We start from the raw sequence: 21556 nt of genomic DNA on the forward strand, positions 1-21556 counted from the left end.
TCCTGCACATCCCCTACTGAGGATCAAACTCACAACCCTGGCATGTGCGCTTGACCAGAATCAAACCTGGGACCCTTCAGTCCACAGGCCAACACTCTATCCACTGAGCCACACCGGCTAGGGCTCAGAGACTGGTTTGTCTTCACACGTGCTTATTTCATGCTTAGCCCTGCCTTTCTCCTCTAAGAAACTACTCATTCTTTAAGCACTTTCTATAGGAAAGAGTAACTGACTCAAAAGCACAGAAATTATTTACTTATTATTATAATTTACTTATTCTTATAGCCCCTTAGTGCAGTGGTTCTCAACCTGTGGGTCGCGACCCCTTTGAGGATCGAACGATCCTTTCACAGGGGTCCCCTAAGACCATCGGAAAACACATATATAATTACATATTGTTTTTGTGATTAATCACTATGCTTTAATTATGTTCAATTTGTAACAATGAAAATACATTCTACATATCAGATATTTACATTACAATTCATAACAGCAAAATTACCGTTATGAAGTAGCAACGAAAATAATTTTATAGTTGGGGGTCACCACAACATGAGGAACTGTATTAAAGGGTCGTGGCATTAGGAAGTTTGAGAACCACTGGTTTAGATACACTGTATACTCTATACTTTGAAAGATTAAGAATTTACCACATGGTAGGAGGAGAACTATTTAGGCAGAAAAGGCATGGAAGTATGAACATAGCAAGTTGTTTAAGAACTAAGAAGAGGGTATCTATTTGTGGCCAAGGTTAAAGTGAAACAAAGAGGCCTATGTAGAGGCTGGGACACAGGTTGTGAAAGTTCTGGGGGATCATGTATATAACCCACCTCATCAGAATAACCAGAGATCTTTATTTTAAATTGATTTTTACTGAATCAGAATTTTTTACAGGAATCTTAAGTTCTATAATTATCAAATGTGAGTTAAGTTATGCCAAACTACACTGCAATTAAGGGCAGGGAGTATGCCTTTCAAATCTCTTCGATGTACAGGGCATACATATAGTATTACAGAGTCTAAGTGTTAAGGGACTTGAAAGGTCATCTAGTCCAGTCTCATCTCTGGCTTCCTGCCTTCCCTCTATAACAGTGGTTCTCAACCTTGGCTGCACATTAGAATCACCTGGGAATCTTTTTAAAATCCTGATTTCTGGGCCTCATCCTCCAGAAATTCTGTTTCTTTGTTACTAATGTTGTGGCCCCACCCATAACAAAGAAACAGAATTTCTGGAGGCCCAGAAATCAGGATTTTAAAGAGATTCCCAGGTGATTCTAATGTGCAGCCAAGGTTGAGAACCACTGCTCTATAACATCCCTGGCAGGTGACCATTCAGTCTCTACACTCATTGATGGAGCTAAGTATTTTATTTCTGTTAGGTAGTTTTGATTATCAGATTTCCCCTGTATTGAGTTGAAATCTGCTGCCTTATGCCACCCACTGACTCTAGGTAGTATCCCTCACGTCACATTCCAGATGTGATCTTACCAGTGCACAGCAGAGCTGGAAATATTGCCTCCTTTTTCTGAATATACTATATTAATGGATTGTGTTGGGCTTACAGTAATATTTATTTTATTTATTTTTATTTTATTTATTTTACATGCCATGCTTAAGTGGCTACTCTCTTAAACATTTGACAAGTGTTAGTAATTATATTACCTTAAAATAGAAGGCAGAATTAGCAGAGAGATAAAAGTATATTTAGCTAGACTAAATGACCTTTTCTTAAAATATTTAATTTATTGCTTTACTTTAACAATGTTGAATTTAGAAATAAACAACTTTACTGTTCTGTCCTCTAAAACAATACGTACTATTATTTTAAATGTTCAATAATAATTGAAATCAATATCAAACCTTATTTTTTTAAAAATAATCTTTTCAAGTCTCAAAGACACTTTAGCAACATTGCAGAACAGTTAGAAATGAGTAAAAGTAAAAATACTAGTCACAATTCCTGTACATTAAAAACTACCATTCATTTTGGTATGTGGTTTTAGTTTTACTAGTCTTTTAAGATTTTTATTGTCATAACCATAATATATATACAGTTTTGAATCCTGCCTTTTTCACTTAATTATTCCAGGTTATAGTGATCATAACCACCATTTTTAATTGACTGCATTATATTCTTTTGAATAGCTTAGTGGTGAAGAAAACAGACTATGAAGCCAGACTTCCTGGGTTCGTATCCCAGCTCTACCACTTACTGGCTCTATAATCTTGGGCAAGTTATTTAACTTCTCTGTATCTCAGTTTTACCATTCTGTAAACTGGAGAGAATATTACCTACCTAATAGGGTTAAATGTGTTAATGTGCCTGACATATAGCAAATGCGCTAGACGTCTTATCATCATTATTGAGTGCACATACCAAAACTTAAGTATGTCCTGTTAGGGAACTTTTAGGTTCCTCTCATTTCTTGTCTGTTAAAGACTTTTTAGGATTGACAAAATGTATCTTTAAGATATTCTTCAGAGTGATTTTCTTGTGCTATTTTATTCCACAGTATTTTAAACTTTTTTCCCTTCAATTTGGCATAAAGGTATTTGCACCGCATCTACACCTTTTGTATTGTTGGGAGATGTTTTGGATTGTCTCCCCTTGGATCAATGTGATACAATATTCACTTTTGTGGAAAAAAATGTTGCTACTTGGAAATCAGTAAGTGCCTTAGATTCTTTTTCTACTAATGTTATCTTTCTATTGATCCAGAATTGTGAGGGTAGATTTTATTGCTTGTATTTCTAATACTGCTAATTGCTAAAAAGTTTGTTCCTGTGAAAGAATTATGTATTCTGCTCTCTTGGGAGAGGCAAGTAAGAGTCATTTATGGAGAAAAAGTTGAAGTACTTAGTAATAACAACTTGAAAATGTATACTTTCACATGTTTAAAACTGTGTTTTGATATCATAAGATACCAAATATAAGAAAATATTTTTATTTCATTGAAAATGTTATTTGCCTAGGAAAAGCAAAAGTGGCATAATAGATTCTCAGTGCATGTTAGTATTCTTTAATATTTTACTTCCTGTGACTTATTGAAGGATGTGCAACAACTGCTGAACTGTAGTGATTATTTCTGTCTTAATTTCAGAATACATTCTATTCTGCTGGGAAAAATTATTTACTACGTATGTGCAATGGTAGGTAATTCAGTGGTAAATGATTGTTTTTTAATATGTAAATATGGCCAGAAAAGCAGGTGGTTCAATTAACCACAAGTAATAAAATTTGTTAAATAGACTAGCATCTTCATTTTTAAATAAATCTGATTTATTAAAACTGATCAATGACTTTAAATTAAATTGTTATGTGTTGAAAAAAAAAAGGTAAAGCTTATCTTGCCCATGTTAAACTTATTTTATTTCTAGTTGTTTTTATTTCTAATTGTTGCATTTTTGTGACAGTTTCTACCCCCATCTTGACAACTGCTGCTTTAAGAAAATACTCTTAACAAACTGATTAAAAACGTGGGTATGAATGTTAAGAATGATCTCTTCTGTGTAACCTTTATTTCCATATATTATTAGATCTCTTAAGAAGATTATCAAAATCCCAGAACACAGTTTTCTGTGGACGAATTCAACTCTTTTTGGCCAGGCTTTTCCCTTTATCTGAGAAATCCGGTAAGCTTTTTTACATTAAACATGCTTTGCAGGAAAGTCTTTTCCAGTTTTTAATGGATTAGAATCTGTCATGATAACAAGAAATGATTCTAACATAACAAGAGACACCATTGTTGCTCTTGTCACTTAGGAAATTCCAAGCAGTTTGGGAGCTGTGAGCCAGGAACTGAGGATGAAAACCAGATATATTTCTTTTTTTTTCTTCTTTTTGTTTTTATTTTCAGATATATTTCTTATAAACCACAGAATCACACTGTCTCTCTATATATTTTTCAATAACTCACAGCAAAAACCATGAGATTGCACTAATATTCTGAGTTTATCAGCCACCAGTAGACCTGCTTAGGTATAACTTCGTTCTCTGGCAGTGAGAAACCTGGCTCATCAACTACAATATATTTCCCGTAAATACTGTTAATCACTCTCACTTTTTGATTAATACAATTTTCTTATCTATGATTCAGCTAAATTATACATTGCTACATACTGCATTATATAAAATTGTTCTTAAATATTCATGAATAATAAGGATCAACTATATTGTATGTAGAATTCCGTGTGCTCTAAAGGCATCTAAGAAATGAATTTTAGAACAATTTGAACATACAAGTGTAGTGTTGTTTCTAACTTGAGCTTTTTCTTAATTATGGATTTATTCTTGTATATGTTTTAGTTATATGACAACAAACTTACATTCTTAAAAGTTTAGGTGTTCGGTGGATTTGCTCTGAAATCTTTTTTTTTTAATAGGTCTTAATTTGCAGAGTCAGTTCAATCTGGAAAATGTCACTGTTTTCAATACCAATGAGCAGGAAAGCACCTTGGGTCAGAAGGTGAGGCTGATATAAAATCTAACAGCACATGTTTATGTTTATTATTGAAGTAACTTATGAATGGATCTTCTAAGTCATCAAAAATTTAAAAACCTTTATTTTCAATTTATAGAAATAATATGTATTCTCTGTTAAAAATGCAAACAGCCGAAACCCGTTTGGCTCAGTGGATAGAGCGTCGGCCTGCGGACTGAAAGGTCCCGGGTTCGATTCCGGTCGAGGGCATGTACCTGGGTTGCGCGCACTTCCCCAGTGGGGGATGTGCAGGAGGCAGCTGATCGATGTATCTCTCTCATCGATGTTTCTAACTCTCTATCTCTCTCCTTTCCTCTCTGTAAAAAATCAATAAAAATATATTTAAAAAATAAAAATGCAAACAAATAGAAATATTTAAAATAGTATAGCTACCCCATAATCCAAAGCCCAAAAGATAACCACTCTTAATTTAACATTCTCTGTTTAACCTCGTGAGACTTTTTATATAAATGTAGTTTTATTCCAAAAATGAAGTCACACACTACATACTGTTCTGAAATTCACTTTCTTCTTTTCAAGTAGTAAAAAAATTGGATGCATTTTTGCATCAGTATGTTTATATGTATATCAGTGTTCATGGCTTTTGATAAATCTTTTGATGTATAACAATCCTGACAGTGGCATTTAGATAATGTCTAAAAGTGAAAAATTGTTAACAGCATTATAGTGAATAATATTGCTATATTATACAGGTGTATCTGTAAGATAAAGTTTAATAAGTGAAATTGCTATGTCTAAATAATACATATATCAGATTTTGATGGATGTTGCCCAGTTACTTACTCAAAGAGGGTTTAATCATTGATACTATCACCAGTGGCACATAGAGAATGCCTGCCCATTTTCGCACCACCTCACAGCAGTCCTGGGAATTACCAATTTTTAAAAAATCTTTGCTTAATTGTTGTGTACTTAAAAAGTAAGTCGTCTTTATTTTAACTTATTTCCTTGGTTAATAACATCGAGGAACTTACTGCTTGTTGATTGGAATTTACTTCTGTGCTGGTTTGAAGCCTTGAGAAAGAGAATTGCCTATTTTTGCCATTTGCCCAATTTACTGTGAAATGTCTTTTTCTTTTTCTTTTTTTTTTTCTTTTTTTTAATATATATTTTATTGATTTTTTACAGAGAGGAAGGGAGAGAGATAGAGAGTCAGAAACATCGATCAGCCGCCTCCTGCACATCTCCCACTGGAGATGTGCCCGCAACCCAGGCACATGCCCCTGACCGGAATCGAACCTGGGACCCCTCAGTCCGCAGGCCAATGCTCTATCCACTGAGCCAAACCGGTTTCGGCAGTCTTTTTCTTACTGATGTGTAAAAACTCATTTTATAGAATATTTTATATAGAATATTAATTGCCTACCATATGTTGATAGAATTTTTCTCAGTTTATACTTTTACTTGTAACTTTATGAAGTCTTTGCTGTATAGAACTTTTTTATTTGGTTATAATATTAACATTTGTTGGTCTTTGTTTTATTATTTCTGGCCTTGCGTCATGTTTAAATCTTCTCCTCCATAAGATTCAACCCCTTTGTTTTCTACTGGTGCATTTAAGGTTTTGTTGTTTCCTTTTAACCCAGCAGACATATTATTTAAAATAAATTGAGTTATTTTATTTTTTTCCAAATAATCCAGTTATCTCAGAACCATTTGTTAAATAATCCATTGATTGCCCACTGATTTTTTTAAGGTTATGATATATCCAGAAGACGGTCCCAGAGTTGGGAAATTCCTGGTCATTCAGCACCTCCTCTTCATTTAGAAGCCAGTTAAAATTTTTAAAAATTATTAGATAAAACTAATATCTCACTGTAGATTAATGACTACTTTATGTAATTTATTACTTAAAGTATAAAACCATTATCAGTTTGGAAGTGATGTTGGCTTTGCTTAAGGTTTTTTCGAAATCTTGTCCTTCACCTTTATATATCTTTTAGGTACTTCTTGGACTATTCCATGTGAACTTATTTTGAATTTTCAATATAGAGCTGGACACACAGCATATCCTGTCATGTTCCCAGATTAATAAGTGTTCTGTGTAGGAATCAGGGAGGATTTCCATAGTCAAATTGAAGTTGGAGATTAAAACTACTTAAGTTCACTTTATTTACTACAGTTCTTAGAGTCCTTAATATACTAATGGTTTTCTCAATTCTCTAAAAGGTCGTTGTATATATTTCCAAAAGGTATTTTGCCATACATTCTTTATTCCTAGAGAGAATCTACTGACTATGTTTGGAGAATACTGGTTTAAAACTTCACATTGTTTTCATAGCTATCCTATATCATTGTCATACTGGTCTTGAGTTCTCAGATCCCTGTTGCATAAAATTCACATTGCCTTAAAGATTAACTATAGGCCTAGATAGTTACTATGACTAGACTTTTCTACTAATGATTTTCTAGCATTGTGTGAATGACATTCCAGCATTTACCTTCTGCCTGACAACTGCTTCACAACAGGCTGTACTGTTTTGTTTTGTTTTGTTTTAACTTAGCACGCTGAAGATAGAGAAGAAGGAATGGATGTAGAAGAAGGTGAAATGGGTGATGATGAAGCTCCAACAACTTGGTGAGTTTTTAGTCCAGATTTCTTGATTTACAAAGTTAATACCTAATGACTTACCGAGTTCTAGAGAGAGAATGTAGACAAAGATGAAGGAAATCATGCTTGTAGATTTATTTGTAACTTTCATGTAAATTACTTAAAACTATAAATTCCAATTACTACTGGGCTGTATCCAATAGTTTCTAAATTGTGTGTGCAGACGGTTCATTGTTTACGCAGCCTATTTTATACGTGTTCATAACATTTAAAAGGCCAAGCATAAGCAACCTAGGTCCTCTTCCCCTTCTCCCTTCCATTCAGCTTTGTGGACTCAATACCTGTGGATATTGAGCCTGATTATTTAATGAAATAGGAGAGATAAGAAAGTTCCTTTCTCTCTCCTCCTCCCTTCTGCTCCCCTTCTGTCACTGTCTCTTATTTCATCCTCTATAACCCTATGCTTTCCCTCCAAATAATTTCTTTTTAGTACTGGTTAGAAGCAATGAGGAAGCGAAACATGAAATTATACAGGAACACTTTCACTAGCATTCTTTAAAATAGTTATCATCATCAGTTGCAATTGAAAGATTTCCTGAAGATCTAGAAAGGGTTTCTATATCTGTACAAGGAGATATATTCCTTTAATCCCAAATTTCAAATTCAAACACATAGCCCCAAGGAATGTTGAAAGTAGCGTAGCTCCAGGCATAATTCCTGTATTTACTACTGATATAACCTGGAACAAACTATTAACCTACCAGCAACTCAGTTTCAGAGTATTTAAAAATGTCGTGATGCCGTCTATCTGCTTTAGTTGAGATTAAGTGAGATGCTATTTGGAAGTGATCTGTTATCCTTATTATGACTGTATATATTGATGTTGCATAGAGTGATATATGTAAAGCACTTAGGACAGTATTTATTCAGTGTCCTGTAGCTATTACATATAGTGTTTTGTCTTTTGGATTTTTTTTTGAGACTTATTTGTTCATATGCATTCCGGATAGAGTAGGCTTTTTTTATGAAGTGCATAGAACTATACAAATGTTAAATATTGTATTGTTTCATGAATACAAATAATTTATATAGCTGTTTCTTATTCCATTTTACTTTCACATTTTGGGAAATGTTCTGTGGCTTTTCTTTCTTTTTAATTTGACCCAGAGAAAACTCATACCTATAATCTTATTTTGTAAACCATTAATGTTGCTTTAATTATAGAAAGAAGTTGATGTTCAGATAATTGTTTTCCTGTTTTCAGAGTTGATATTAGGAAAGAGCTTAGAAAAAGCAAAAGTTAACACTCCCATTAGATTCTTTGGAATATTGCTGGTTCTTGACAAAACTTTTGGCAGAGGCTAGGTTTTTATCAATTAAAAGTTGTCAGTATTCTTCATTATTGATTTGAAGCAAGATCCACATGCTTGAGATATTAGCAGTTACTCTAGCAGTTAACATTATCGAAATTAGCTAAACTTGCTAAATTATTTATCTAACTTTACACATAATCCAAAGCCATTGTAATCTGGGTGAGTATATAAGCACTAGAGGCCCAGTGCACAAATTTGTGCACCAGTGGGGTCTCTCAGCCTGGCCTGGGGGATCGGGCCGAAACCAGCTCTCCAACATCCCCCGAGGGATCTCAAATTGCAAGAGGGTGCAGACCAGGCTGAGGGACCCCACCAGTGCACAATAGGGGCCTGGGAGGGACATGGGAGGTTGGCCAGCCAGGGTGGAACCACAGGAGGGCTCCAGAGTGTGTCTGGCCTGTCTTGCTCAGTCCCGATCGCCCGGACCCCAGCAGCAAGCTAACCTACCGCTCAGAGCATCTGCCCCCTGGTGGTCAGTGCACACCATAGTGACTGGTCAGCTATCTGCCCCCTGGTGGTCAGTGCGCATCATAGTGAGCAGTTGAGCTGCCTTAGCATATCATTAGCATATTGTGTTTTGATTGGTTGAGTGGTTGACCTGACACTTAGCATATTAGACTTTTATTATATACGACTAGGGGACCAGTGTACGAGTTCGTGCACCTTGAAAGGAACTGTGGGCCACGAGGCTGCTGTGAGCACAGGAGTGGGTCTCAGCCCATCCTCCGCATCCCCGCCCAGCCCCTCCCGCCGAGGCCCCCAGTACCCTGTCTGCTGGCAGTCCTGCTCCCACTGCCACCACTCCCACACGCTGACGGCACCGGCCCCACTTGCACCCACTAGTGGCACAGAGTGATTGGGGCCCGCGCCAGCAGTGGGTGCAAGCGTGGCCAATGCCATCAGTGGGTTCGAGGGGCGACCAGGCAGCGGGTGTGAGCACCTAGCGGACCATGGCATGCAGGAGCAAAAGAATTTTCAATAATCACCAGAGGCTCACGCCAATGACAGTGACCAGCTCATGGCCTTGGTCTGGCGCCCCGCTAACCTGCTCCACTATCCCGCTGGAGCCAATGCCCACCGTGTTCCACACATTGCCGCCTGCTGCTGACACCTGCCATGTTCCGCATGTGCCCCCTGGTGGTCAGCGCACGTCATAGTGATCGGTTGTTGTGCCGTTTGGTCTATTTGCATATTAGGGTTTTATATAGAGAAATAACTTCAAGTATCCTATCTAATAATAGACAAACATGGCAATTAACTGTATCTCCGACACGCTTCACATTGGCTAATAAGGGCAATATGCAAATTAACTGCCAACCAAGATGGCGGCCGGCAGCCATGCAGCTGAAGCAACAGGAGGCTTGCTTGCTCCAGTGATGGAGGAAGCCATCATTCCCTGCCTGCTGCTACCGGCCTCTGAGCTGCACTCTAAGAAACAATGTTGCAATTACAGAAGCTAAACAAACCCAGAAACCTGCTTTCAGCCAGCCAGACCTCAGAGCTGGAGCCGAGCCTCAGAGCTAAAGCCGGCTGTCAATTCCAGTGACAGCCATAGAGGGTAAATAAATACCAGAATAAAAAGAAAAAAAAGGAGAGGTTGGGAGCTACAGTCCCCCGCCAGCCTGAAAACGGCCCTCAGCCCCTCACCCAGACTGGCCAGGCACCCCAGTGGGGACCCTCCTGCCTCCTCAGCAGCACTAGGATGTCCGACTGCAGTTTGGGCCTGTTCCCCGCTGGCAAGTGGACATCCTCCAAGGGCTCCCCGGCTGCCAAAGGGATGTCTGACTACCAGCTTAGGCCCAATCACCTGAGGAGCGGGGGGTCATCCCCTGAGGGGTCCCAGACCGAGAGGGCACAGGCCTGGCTGAGGTACCCCTCTCCCCCCCCCTCGCCCCCCCCGAGTGCACAAATTTTTGGCACTGGGCCTCTAGTCTTTTATAAAATAAAATGCATGAACTTTGTGACTGCAATTTTTTTTTGCAAATCATGGACTTTTTCAATTATTTCCAAGTTCACAGCTTTTTTCCAGGCAGCTAAGTTGTCAGAAGTGTGAATGAAAGATGTAATGTGTTACTATTGTGATTTTCAATGAGTTTGTTGTTTTTGAAGTGTTATTCCACTTGATGTCAATTCAAACTAATAAAATTATTCTTTAAATGGATATTTTATGATATTGACTTGCAGTTTGTCTTCTTAACCATATGAATTAAAGTCCTGTGGTGAGCTTTTTATCAAATGTGCTACCATATGTTTTACTAAAATACTTTTCCCCTTGTTTTTTCTTAGGTCACTAATATAACTTTTCAGACTTCTGAAACTAAATTTTACACTAGCAAATTATCTTATACTTTTTCACTCTTTCTTATTTTATATACAAAGAAACTAAGGCATTTTTCATTCTTTTAAACATTAGTTCCCCCCTCCAAATAAACCTTTTTAGTAGATGTTAAAAATTATACTCACTTGATTTTACTATAATCCTTTCAAAAGCATTATAAAATGTCTCTGATACTCCCTAGTCATCAGGAAAGGTAATTTTTGATATATCCATCCTAAAGATGAAGAATGGGAGGTTAACTTGGGAGGTCATTCAGCAGAATAGAGATGGCAGGACTCTTAAGATCATGGGACTGTGTGGATCACCAAACCTATGTTCTATTTCCCATATTAAATTGCAGTCTTACTTAGAATATTTGTATGGGCATGAAGCTTAGAGGAAAACTAACTATAATCCATTGGTTCAATTAAGGTTTATTTAGAAAGAATGAAGTACACAATTGTGATTACAGACAAAATTAATTTTATAGCAATAATATTGAACATTTTTATAGATATTTGGGATACGCAGTATTTAATATCTCAAGCAGTTTTTACATATGGATTATACTAAAAGGCTTCATTGCTGTTTTAAATGATGTAGAGGATTTTGTTAAAAAAAAATCTCATGGATTTAAAAAGTCTGAAAAGTGTTTTAACATTAAAGTTAAAACATGCTATAGTATAATGATTGCTTATAAATTTAAAATTTATAAGTGTGTATTGATATTAGATTTGTACTAGTAACATAATCTTGCATCCAACCAAAATTCAAGGATTCCATCACTATAGATAAAGGAGGGTCTATTTATTAATTTCACTTGAAATTAGTTATGATATATTTATGAATGTGCAGTTTTCTGGGGAAACAGACCGTAGTTTTCACCAACTTCTTAAAAGAGTTTGTGACCCAAGAAAAGTTAAAAGCATTTATATATTTTTAAGAGAACTTATATTATTTATATATCATTTATTTTATTAGCTCCATTCCAATTGATTACAACCTGTATCGAAAATTCTGGTCACTTCAGGATTACTTCAGGAACCCTGTGCAATGCTATGAGAAGATTTCATGGAAAACTTTTCTCAAGGTGAGTCGCCAATCCCAGACTACCAAAAGTCCAATATTTTATAACTAATGGCAGAGCCAAATCTTGACTCTGTCCAGAATACTTTTCACTATATAATTATACCAGTTCCTTTTTAAAAATTTTTATTTATTGATTTGAGAAAGAGACATTGATTTGTTGTCCCACTTATTCATGTATTCATTGATTGCTTATATGTATCCTGATTGAGGATTGAACCCACTACTTTGGTATTGGGCTGTAACCAACTGAGTTACCGAGCCAGGGCTACCTCTTATGTTTTTGTATCTATTTCATAATATACAGAAGCTAAATTGTAGATACTTAAACATGATTATAAATGATGAGAATTTAAAAGTCAGTAATTTTTATAACGTAGTATTATCAACATGAATTGATAAAATTTTTGCAGAATACATTCTGTCTGTACTTTGCACAAAACTATTTCAGCTTTTTTGTTAGAACAGGGGTCTGCTAATTATGGCCTTGGACCAGATCCAGGCTACTGCCTATTTTTGTGAACAAAGTTTTATTGGCACACAACCACACTCATTTGTTCATTATCTGTGGCTATGATAGCAGATGAGTACTTGCAACTGAGACCATAAGAGCTATATATATATATAACCTAAAATACTTATTTTATTCTCTGAACCTTTACAGAAAAAGTTTAAGCCCTGTTTTATAAGAATTCTCTATATTTCTTTTTTCTTGGCTACTTACAGATCAGTTGTCCTTTTTTTAAATAATCAAAATCTAAGGTCAATAGCTCTTAAAAATGGGATGGTATATGTTCTGTGTTATTTTTAAGTTTTTATTTTAGACGCATTTTTTTTTTTGACCAACATTTCAATTCAGGTTAAATGATGAGTGAGGAATCATCTGGAATTGCCCCTCAACTGGATAGGGTGTGACATCATTGTTTCATTTGGTCACAGTCTTTAGCACAGAAATGGTTAAGAGCTTCCATAGGTGGCTAAATAACTAATTTCACTGGTAAATTTCTATATACTCTCAAAGCATTCCTTTCTCGGCTTGCCCTTTACACACACTGCATAAGAAATCACATTTCATCCAGAGGAGTTTATTCCTACTTTTACAGTACCATAAATCTACAAAATAGTTTTACCCTCATTTTGCTATCATAATTTTCTTAATTTGCCTTACCACATGCATGTATGGTAACTGGGAATGAATTCTAGATATTCTGATACAGAAAAGCACTAAACAAATTATTGGGCAACAATGGCAAGTTTAACTAATTGATATTTTTACTCTGCAGTACTCAGAAGAAGTTCTGGCTGTTTTCAAGAGTTATAAATTAGATGATACTCAGGCCTCAAGAAAAAAGATGGAAGAATTAAAAACAGGAGGAGAACATGTATATTTTGCAAAATTTTTAACAAGTGAAAAGGTATACCTCTCACTAAGCATAATAAAAATATTTTTTTTCTGTTTAATTGATATACTTCTTAATCTAAGTTCAATAGAAATGTTTCTTACTTTTGGTTAAAGCTGACAAATGTTAGTTTTAGAGTCCTATTTCTTCCTTGTACAAGTAAGACTAATTTGGCTTCTATGATGAAAGAGGTTGTTCTGCATTAAGTCTGTTTTGTAGACTTATTTTATAACAAATGCATGTGCCCTGACTGGGAATCAAACCAGCAACCTTTTGATGCAAGGACTCTCAACCAGCTGAGCCACTCCAGCAGGGCTCTTACCACTATATCTTTATAAATGGGAAAGTGGCAGCCTTTTGCTTTTTTATATTTCTGCCTTTATTCTGACTTCAGGACCATAAATATAACATTGCTATCCACCGACACAAATATGTCAGGACATAAATTGATAGAAATCTAAATGAAGCTTTTGCCATTCTGTCCTGGGGCTTTTGCAGTAATGCCTCGTGTGCGGTAATGCCTTCAGCAAATGTTTTTTTGAATTGAAATCTTTCATTTCTGTAACAACAACCTGTACCTTTAGGCAAAATTTTAATTTAGTGTGTTTTATGTATCTGCTTGTTTTTCGAGTAGTTGATGGATTTACAACTGAGTGACAGTAACTTTCGCCGACACATCCTACTGCAGTATCTCATTTTATTCCAATATCTCAAGGGACAGGTGAAATTCAAAAGGTAAGTATAAATTAATAAATGGATAGTAGTTTATAAACCACAAAGAGAAGGACTTGATGTATTTTTCTTCTGTATTGGGCTCATTTTATGTATAACGGTCACATCCCTAAAATATTTCTTTTGCAGCAACATTAGATAATTGAGCTTTTATTTAGACTAGATGTTAGGATATTTGTTTTAGAGAAAAGGTGTAAATACTTGCAAAGAAGTATTATATTACCAGGGTAGTTGTGTAAAGACATGACTTTACTGCCTGCTGGTTTCAGATTCCACTTTCATTACTCACTAGCGGCAGTTCAGCTCTTTCTGACTTGTAATTTTAAGATAACACGTATCAAGCACTCAGAAATGTTCTTTCTTATCCTTCTGTTTGTTGTGGAGATTTGGTATAGCATAGAGAAAGATCGAGGGCTTTTTAAAGCCGAATCTAGATTTGAATTCAAGCTCTATGGCCTTGGGCAAATCATTGAATCGCTAAAGTCTGTTTAACATGCACACCTTCTCATTCTGAGAATTAAATGAGTAATGCATGTAAAGTGCTCAGATCTTGGCACATGGTAGTCTATTAATATTTATCGATTGGCCATAAAGCACCTAATACATAGAGCTGAACTAATGCCAACTATTAATAATTTGGGTCTGCTTTCTGCCTTCTTTAGGGCTTGGGGTTTTTATTCACTATATTTGGAATGCATTTTAAAAGAATGCAGCATGCTCTATCTGAATGTGCATCATTTAGAGCACAAATGGGGAACCTTTTTCTGCTGAGGGCCAATTTGGATATTTATAACATCATTCACAGGTCATACAAAATTATCAACTTAAAAATTAGCTGCTATATTTGGTCAAACATGTAATTAACTTATCCTTAATGCCTTGGCAGCGCCAGACCAAATGATTTTGTGGGCCTTATATGGCCCAAAGGCCAGATGCTCCCCACCCCTGATGGAGAGGAATAGGTTAATATCTCTCAGAGGTTTTCACCCCACATTAAACTTATTATTTTAGGAAACATTCACTGCTCTGTTTATATTTAATCAAGTTAATTGAATGTTTTAGTCTCCTCTATACTTTCATGTCTTCAATTCTAACCATCTTGAGGATGAAATGCAAGAAGTTTCTCATATAATTATCTCATTTGTGATTGTTCTTGTCTTGGTAATTTTTGACACTTTTTATATTATGATTTTTCTGTTACATGTCTTGTGTTTTTTCAAAAAGAATGTAAACCTTAAAATTGAATGTACATTGAATCTGTTAACTCAAGCATGCTTTTATTGCTTTGTTCCGTAGTTCAAACTATGTTTTAACTGATGAGCAGTCACTCTGGATTGAAGATACTACAAAATCAGTTTATCAAGTAAGTTCAACACGCAACAAACCTATGATTGAACAAAATGGAAATTTAGAATTTTCTTTGTTTCAGCCCCAAATAGGAAAATAAGGATAAAGTTAAGCTCAGGTACAAGACCACAAACACTTCCTGGTTCTCTGCCTACAAACCACTCCTATGATGCAGAAAGTTGTTGAAAGCTTAGTATATTCTTTCTAATCACAGCTGCTATCTGAAAACCCACCCGATGGAGAAAGATTTTCAAAGATGGTAGAGGTATGTGTTTTATATTTAGTTTTCTGAGAACCAAATAGAATTTTAGAAGCTCCCATTATTCAAATGTAACTTGTTTTTCTCAGCATATATTAAACACTGAAGAAAACTGGAACTCATGGAAAAATGAAGGCTGCCCAAGTTTTGTGAAAGAAAGGTAAATATATACTGAAGCAATATGAGAAATATTAAAATATAATTTGATGTGATTCTATTATGTAGAGATAGGTGTATATGTATTTCATATAAAAATGTAAGTTAAGCCCAGGCCAATGAGACTCAGTGGTAGACCGTTGGCCCATAGACCGAGGGATCACAGGTTTGTTTCCTGGCCAAGGGCACGTACCTGGGTTGCAGGTTTGATAACTGGCCCCAGTTGAGCATGTGGGAAGCAACCAATCAATGTGTGTCTTCCTCACATCCATGTTTCTCTCTCTCTCCCTCCCTTCCACTTTCTCTAAAATCAATGGAAAAAATATATACTTGGATGAGGGTTTAAAAAAAATAAGTTGAGCTCAATAATAATATAACCACTCCAATTTATTTTATGTGAAATTTTCATCTCGAATTTCTTGTAATTAAGCTCCCAGAACAAATTGATGTATTATTAATTATCGAAAAAAATTTGTATACCCACTTATTATTTGTACCATGGTGTGGCATTTTTGTCTTTTATCTGATGAGTGTTCTATAATAATAATAAGCTTTCATCTTTTTAAGAAAACAATGTTTTCTTTTACATTAAACACTTCCATTTCTGTTGTCCATTTGTAATTCCAGTATGTTTTGTTCACCACAGAACATCAGATACTAAGCCAACAAGAGCAGTACGAAAGAGAACAGCACCAGAGGACTTCCTGGGGAAAGGGCCCAACAAAAAGATTCTGATGGGAAAGTAGGTTATCTTGTCTCCGTATGTGGAATGTTACTAGTTATTTTTTTATTTTGAAGATGTTACTATAAGACCTCTCCAATTTTTGTGTTTGTCTAGTTTTTTAAGTGTTTGGTATATACATAGATGACTAAAGCAAAATACCCCCTATCAATCTATAGGCCCATTATGTGGTTCATGCAAGTACACATGCTAGTACTTCCATTATGTCTCCTGCTTCAAAAATCCAAGGCTATGACATTTTTACCACATCATAGACAATACAGTTGCATTGATCCAGCTCATTTCTAGTTGTTGCAAAATAACACAGTCCTTTCCATTACCTTCTAGTTAACTGCAAACTGCTTTATATTGTGCTTGAATATTTTTAGAAAAGAAGTAATTATTGTCATTCAGTATATGCTCATATAGAAAATTTGCTAAATACCAAAAATTAGTGAAGATAATTAAAACTCCACTATTTAACTTTAAGTATTTTTATAACTTTAGATATATGAGGATGGTGTCCATTAAAAATGTATTTGTTTATGTGTCTGTTTTTCAGTGAGGAGTTAACAAGGCTTTGGAATCTCTGCCCTGATAATATGGAAGCTTGTAAATCAGACACAAGGTAAGTTTCAAATGTTTCACATTAAGTATTGCTTTTCTCAAATGTTGAGTAGAATGGCCTTTAGTCAGCTACCAGGAGAGTTCAAAAAATTGTGGTTGACTTTGGCACAATAATTTTAGAAATCACAAGAAAATAAGAATTCGCAAAAATAGAAGGAACTACAAACCAAGGTATGACCTAATTCTGTGGTTACTTCTAGCTCAGGGGCAGTACAGATGATTCCCACTTTTGGGAACCAGGGAACTTGGGTTTTAATAGCCACAAAATGACAGAAGGTAAGGCCTTGGGCCTGCATGAATTTGTAACTGAGTTCCCCTGAATAGAGCTGAGCCTCTTGACGCACTACATTCATTTTCTGTAAAAGAAGGGCAGAGTGGGAGATGGGGAGACTTGTCCATTGGTACAGGAAACAAGAAAGCTTGTTCATTACGATCTAGGCTGTGGGCAAAAAGGAAAAGTATTCCTGAGAAATGACTATAACAAGTCTGCTGCCATGCGCTCTTACATGTAAATACATCCTGCCAGCAATGTAAAGGAGCCCTGGGCTTTCTGGAGGTCACATCTTCAACCTAAGCCAAGGATCCTGCAGATAAAAATCTGAATTTCACCATCCAGACTTAACAAAACATTCAAGAAGACCATTCACCATGAGTAAGAGTCAGCAGACAGAACAAGCCACAGAAGTTAAACATCAGATTAAGCCTTACAATAAGTATATTTAAGGTAATTAAAGATATAAAAGAAACATGACATTATTAAGTCATTGAAATTACAAAATAGGCAGGTAAAAATAGCAGGCTTGACACAGGTGAAATAGGATTAATGATCTAAAAAATCACCCAGAAAGCAGTACAGAGGGATCAAGAATTAGAAAATATGAAAAAGTCAAGAAACACAGAATGAGAAGGTCCAACAGACTTCTAATAGAAGGAGGAAATAGTAAGAGAATGGGAAAGAGGCAGTAATCAAGGACATAATGACAGAATTTTTGTTTCAGGACCAAGAATTAGCATAAATTCTCAGGTTCATGTGGTACAGATTTAAGTGGGATAAACAGAATAAATCCTTATCTCTACACATTGTAAAAAAGTCACCAGAGAGAAAAACCAGACTGCCTTCAAAGGAGCCCAAAATCAGGCTGATGGCAGATTTCAAGACCAAAAGGAACCACAGACAGTGGAATAACTTCAAGGTGTTGAAAGCATGGACTCTGAATTCTATATAAGTTAAACAGTGGGTTGGTTAGTCAAGAGAGAGAGTTACTTTCAGATTAAAACTGAGAATCTGTCATCAGCAATCTTTAAAAACCTGTCAGAAGTTGAACCCCAAAACAATGTGAAGTTGCAAGGATTGCTATGCAAAGACATTAGTAAATATGATTAAGTCTCATCAGATTCATTGTATAAAGCAGTAATATTACTAATTGGGGGTATTTTAAAAAGGTGGAACTAACATACTTGATGAAAAGTGACCTTAATATAAGGAGTGATCAGAATTAATGTTACAGGTGAAGATAGAGATAACAACTAGACTTCAAGTAAAGCATGCTTGCTAAGTATGTAAAAGAAACAAGTTGAGGAATAAGTAAATATAGAAAATTCAAGCAAATAAAATATAAATCAGGGTTGTAGGCGGGTACAAGCTGAATTCCATTAATTGAAAATTTGAAAAGATTCAAAACAACATATACTTAATTTTTTTTAGAAAAAGCAGCACATGAATGATAAACACCAAATTCTAAAGAATGGCTACCGATGGGGGGAGAAGATGAGATTAAGGAGGGGTGCTTGGGCACTCAACTGTATTTGTAGCATTTGAAAGTCTTAAAGAAGATAAGGCAAAAACCTGCAGTGTTTATTACAAAACTAGCAAATGGTTTCAAACATTTATGATGTTCTGGTTGGAATTTTAGAGTGAACCCTGTTTTATCTAGTGTGATGTGTAGAAGAGGGATGGTAAACTCAAAAGCAACCTTACAGGCCTTTAATGTCCACCAGTTACAGAGCATGTTACATTCCAGTAAGTCATTAGATTTTATGCTTAATTTTTCTTCAGAGAGCTCACTTTTCTCATGTTTTAAAAAGATGTCTTCTGATCAGATCCTTAGATCTTACTTGACTTTGTCTCACGTTTTTATTTCTGAAGACAAATTCAAGAAGATGCAATTAAAAACTATGTGCCCTAGCTGGTTTGGCTCAGTAGAGCCCAGGTTGTGAGCTCAATCCCTAGTAGGGGGCATGCAGGAGGCAGCCGATCAATGATTCTCTTTCATCATTGATGTTTCTGTCTCCCTCTCCCTCTCTGAAATCAATAAAAAAATTTTTCAAAAGCCATGTTACCATGGCAGCAATCTAAAAAGCTCCAAGTTCTTGAAATCTCAGTATGTCTGGCTATTATTTTCGGTTTAATTCTGGTTTAAAGGGAAAACATCCATGTGTGGACATAATGTGAAAATTTCCTGCTTGCTGGAGAAATTCAAATGCTAGTAAACCCCTGGCTGCCCTCTGTGACTAGTAACATCAGCGTACATTATTGTATGATACAGTGTGTCACATTTCATAATACAGTGCTTCACTACCTAGTGCATAGTGGCGTAAATGCCACATTGCCCTCTTTTTTGTCCCCTTTAAGAAGTTTAAATTGTTTTGAGTCATTTATCTCCTTAAAATTTTGATATCCTAAGTAATCTAACTGTAAGTCAAGTGTGAATAACATTAGAATCCTCACTAGTTTTTTTTTTTAACATCCAGAGAATATATGCCAACTTTGGAGGAATTCTTTGAAGAAGCCATTGAACAGGCAGACCCGGAAAGCATGGTCGAAAATGAATATAAGTAAGTAATGTTTCTCATGAGCTAATTTTCTCCAATTCTTTTCCTTAGGAATTTTGTGTACTAGAATGCTAATAAGGGAAGCAGTTGATAGAGTGGTACTTTTCCTCTTAGGTGAGTTTATATACCAAGTTCACATTATGACACATCTGATTTCAATGACCATTCCCATCAACTTAACAGGCATTACTTAAAATCAAGATTATTTCAAAAATAATCAGAAAAATCCCTCTTGAACCTACATCTCTCTCCAAATATCACCTATTTTTCCTGTTTTCCTTCAAAGCAGTCAAGCATACCTCATTTTATTGCACTTCACTTTATTACACTTCACAAATGTCAGGTTTTTTACAAATTGAAGGCAAGATCCTTTACAAGCAAAAAAAATACAACTCGCTTTATTGCAGTACTCACTATTGCAGTGGTCTGGAACCAAACCCACAGTATCTGCAAGGTGAGAGGTATATCTCCCAACAGTTCTTGATAATTGCTGCCTTCATTTCCCCACCTCCCATTGTCCTCAGCCCATTCCTGGCGGGCTGTCTCTGGCTGTCATATAGCTCTTATCAAGGTCACTTTTTCTTTTAACCCCTCAGCAGAATTCCCTAGTTGATTTGTCTTGTTAGATAACATTTTCTTCTCTCAACAGACATCTAACTATAGCTCCACTGTTATCCTTTTGTCTAATTGCTTTTCAGTCTCCATTGCTGGCTCCCCAATCCTCTGCCTAACTTAAAATTTTGGAGTAGCTTCAGGATTCAGTCTCGGGTTCTTCAACTAAATCCACAGCTCCATGATTTTGAATAGGCCTTACGGTACTGACTTAAGGGCTAGGGCCCTCTTGTCAGACTGCTTAGGTTCCAATCCAGGGACTCTACCACTTAACACATTGCGTACCGCATAGAAATCTCTAATACACACAACAGGAACCGCACGTTTTTGGGCAAACTGCACGTTATTTAAATCATCATAATGCACTTCAGGTGTTGTTTTTCAATAATTATAACATTTTTATTGACAAAAACAAACAAAGTTCCTAGTACTTTTTTAACGTATGGTACTGCGTAAAACATTTTCCTCTGTGAAGAGGGACCAAACAAAATTTACGTAAATATCTAGATTCGCTCCTTTTTCCATGGGCGTGAAAAACGAACACTCGTGAGTGGTCCTTAACAGATGGCGCGTGAAACACGAGAAAACTCCTGAGCGATACGAAATGTGTTCACTTGCTAGGCTACGAGGACTAATTAAACCCTTCTGGTTTCCTTGTCTATTAATAGGAATAGTACCCATTTCACAGGGTTATTCTGAGGATTAAGATGATTTACTTTGAACCGTGCATGACATAGTTAGCACTGCAAAAAGAATGCTATGACCAATTCTGGTCAATTTTCCATGCATTAGCCAGTGATCTTTAAATTCACAAGTCAAATCTGTTGCTACCTGGTTTGGCTCAGTGGATAGAGCGTCAGCCTGCAAATTGAAGGGTCCCAGGTTCAATTCTGGTCAAGGGCACATGCCTAGGTTGCGGGCTTGATCCCCAGTAGGGGACATGCAGGAGTCAGCCAATCAGTGATTCTCTCTCATTGATGATGTTTCTATCTCTTCCTCTCCCTTCCTCTCTGAAATCAATAAAAATATTTTTTTAAAAGA

General features: G+C 36.1%; 1 protein-coding gene across 2 annotated transcripts in view; it reads left to right on the plus strand.

The window, feature by feature from the left end:
• The window catches only part of THOC1 (THO complex 1), a 32053-nt gene that overhangs the window by 7127 nt on the left and 3370 nt on the right, over positions 1-21556 (plus strand). The window contains exons 2-16 of one of the 2 annotated variants that reach the window (XM_006761877.2): positions 2146-2187; positions 2550-2668; positions 3102-3150; positions 3538-3633; positions 4384-4466; positions 7007-7080; positions 11725-11833; positions 13113-13244; positions 13864-13964; positions 15258-15324; positions 15523-15573; positions 15657-15727; positions 16370-16465; positions 17007-17072; positions 19823-19906. In XM_006761877.2, the coding sequence (XP_006761940.1) occupies positions 2169-2187; positions 2550-2668; positions 3102-3150; positions 3538-3633; positions 4384-4466; positions 7007-7080; positions 11725-11833; positions 13113-13244; positions 13864-13964; positions 15258-15324; positions 15523-15573; positions 15657-15727; positions 16370-16465; positions 17007-17072; positions 19823-19906 (1217 nt within the window). In that variant the 5' untranslated portion in view covers positions 2146-2168. The remainder of the gene's footprint in view (positions 1-2145; positions 2188-2549; positions 2669-3101; positions 3151-3537; positions 3634-4383; positions 4467-7006; positions 7081-11724; positions 11834-13112; positions 13245-13863; positions 13965-15257; positions 15325-15522; positions 15574-15656; positions 15728-16369; positions 16466-17006; positions 17073-19822; positions 19907-21556) is intronic. The other variant, XM_006761876.2, reaches the window with a different exon arrangement.

This window comes from Myotis davidii, unplaced genomic scaffold (genome assembly GCF_000327345.1).
Source record: "Myotis davidii unplaced genomic scaffold, ASM32734v1 scaffold96, whole genome shotgun sequence".
Classification (NCBI taxonomy): Eukaryota; Metazoa; Chordata; class Mammalia; order Chiroptera; family Vespertilionidae; genus Myotis; species Myotis davidii.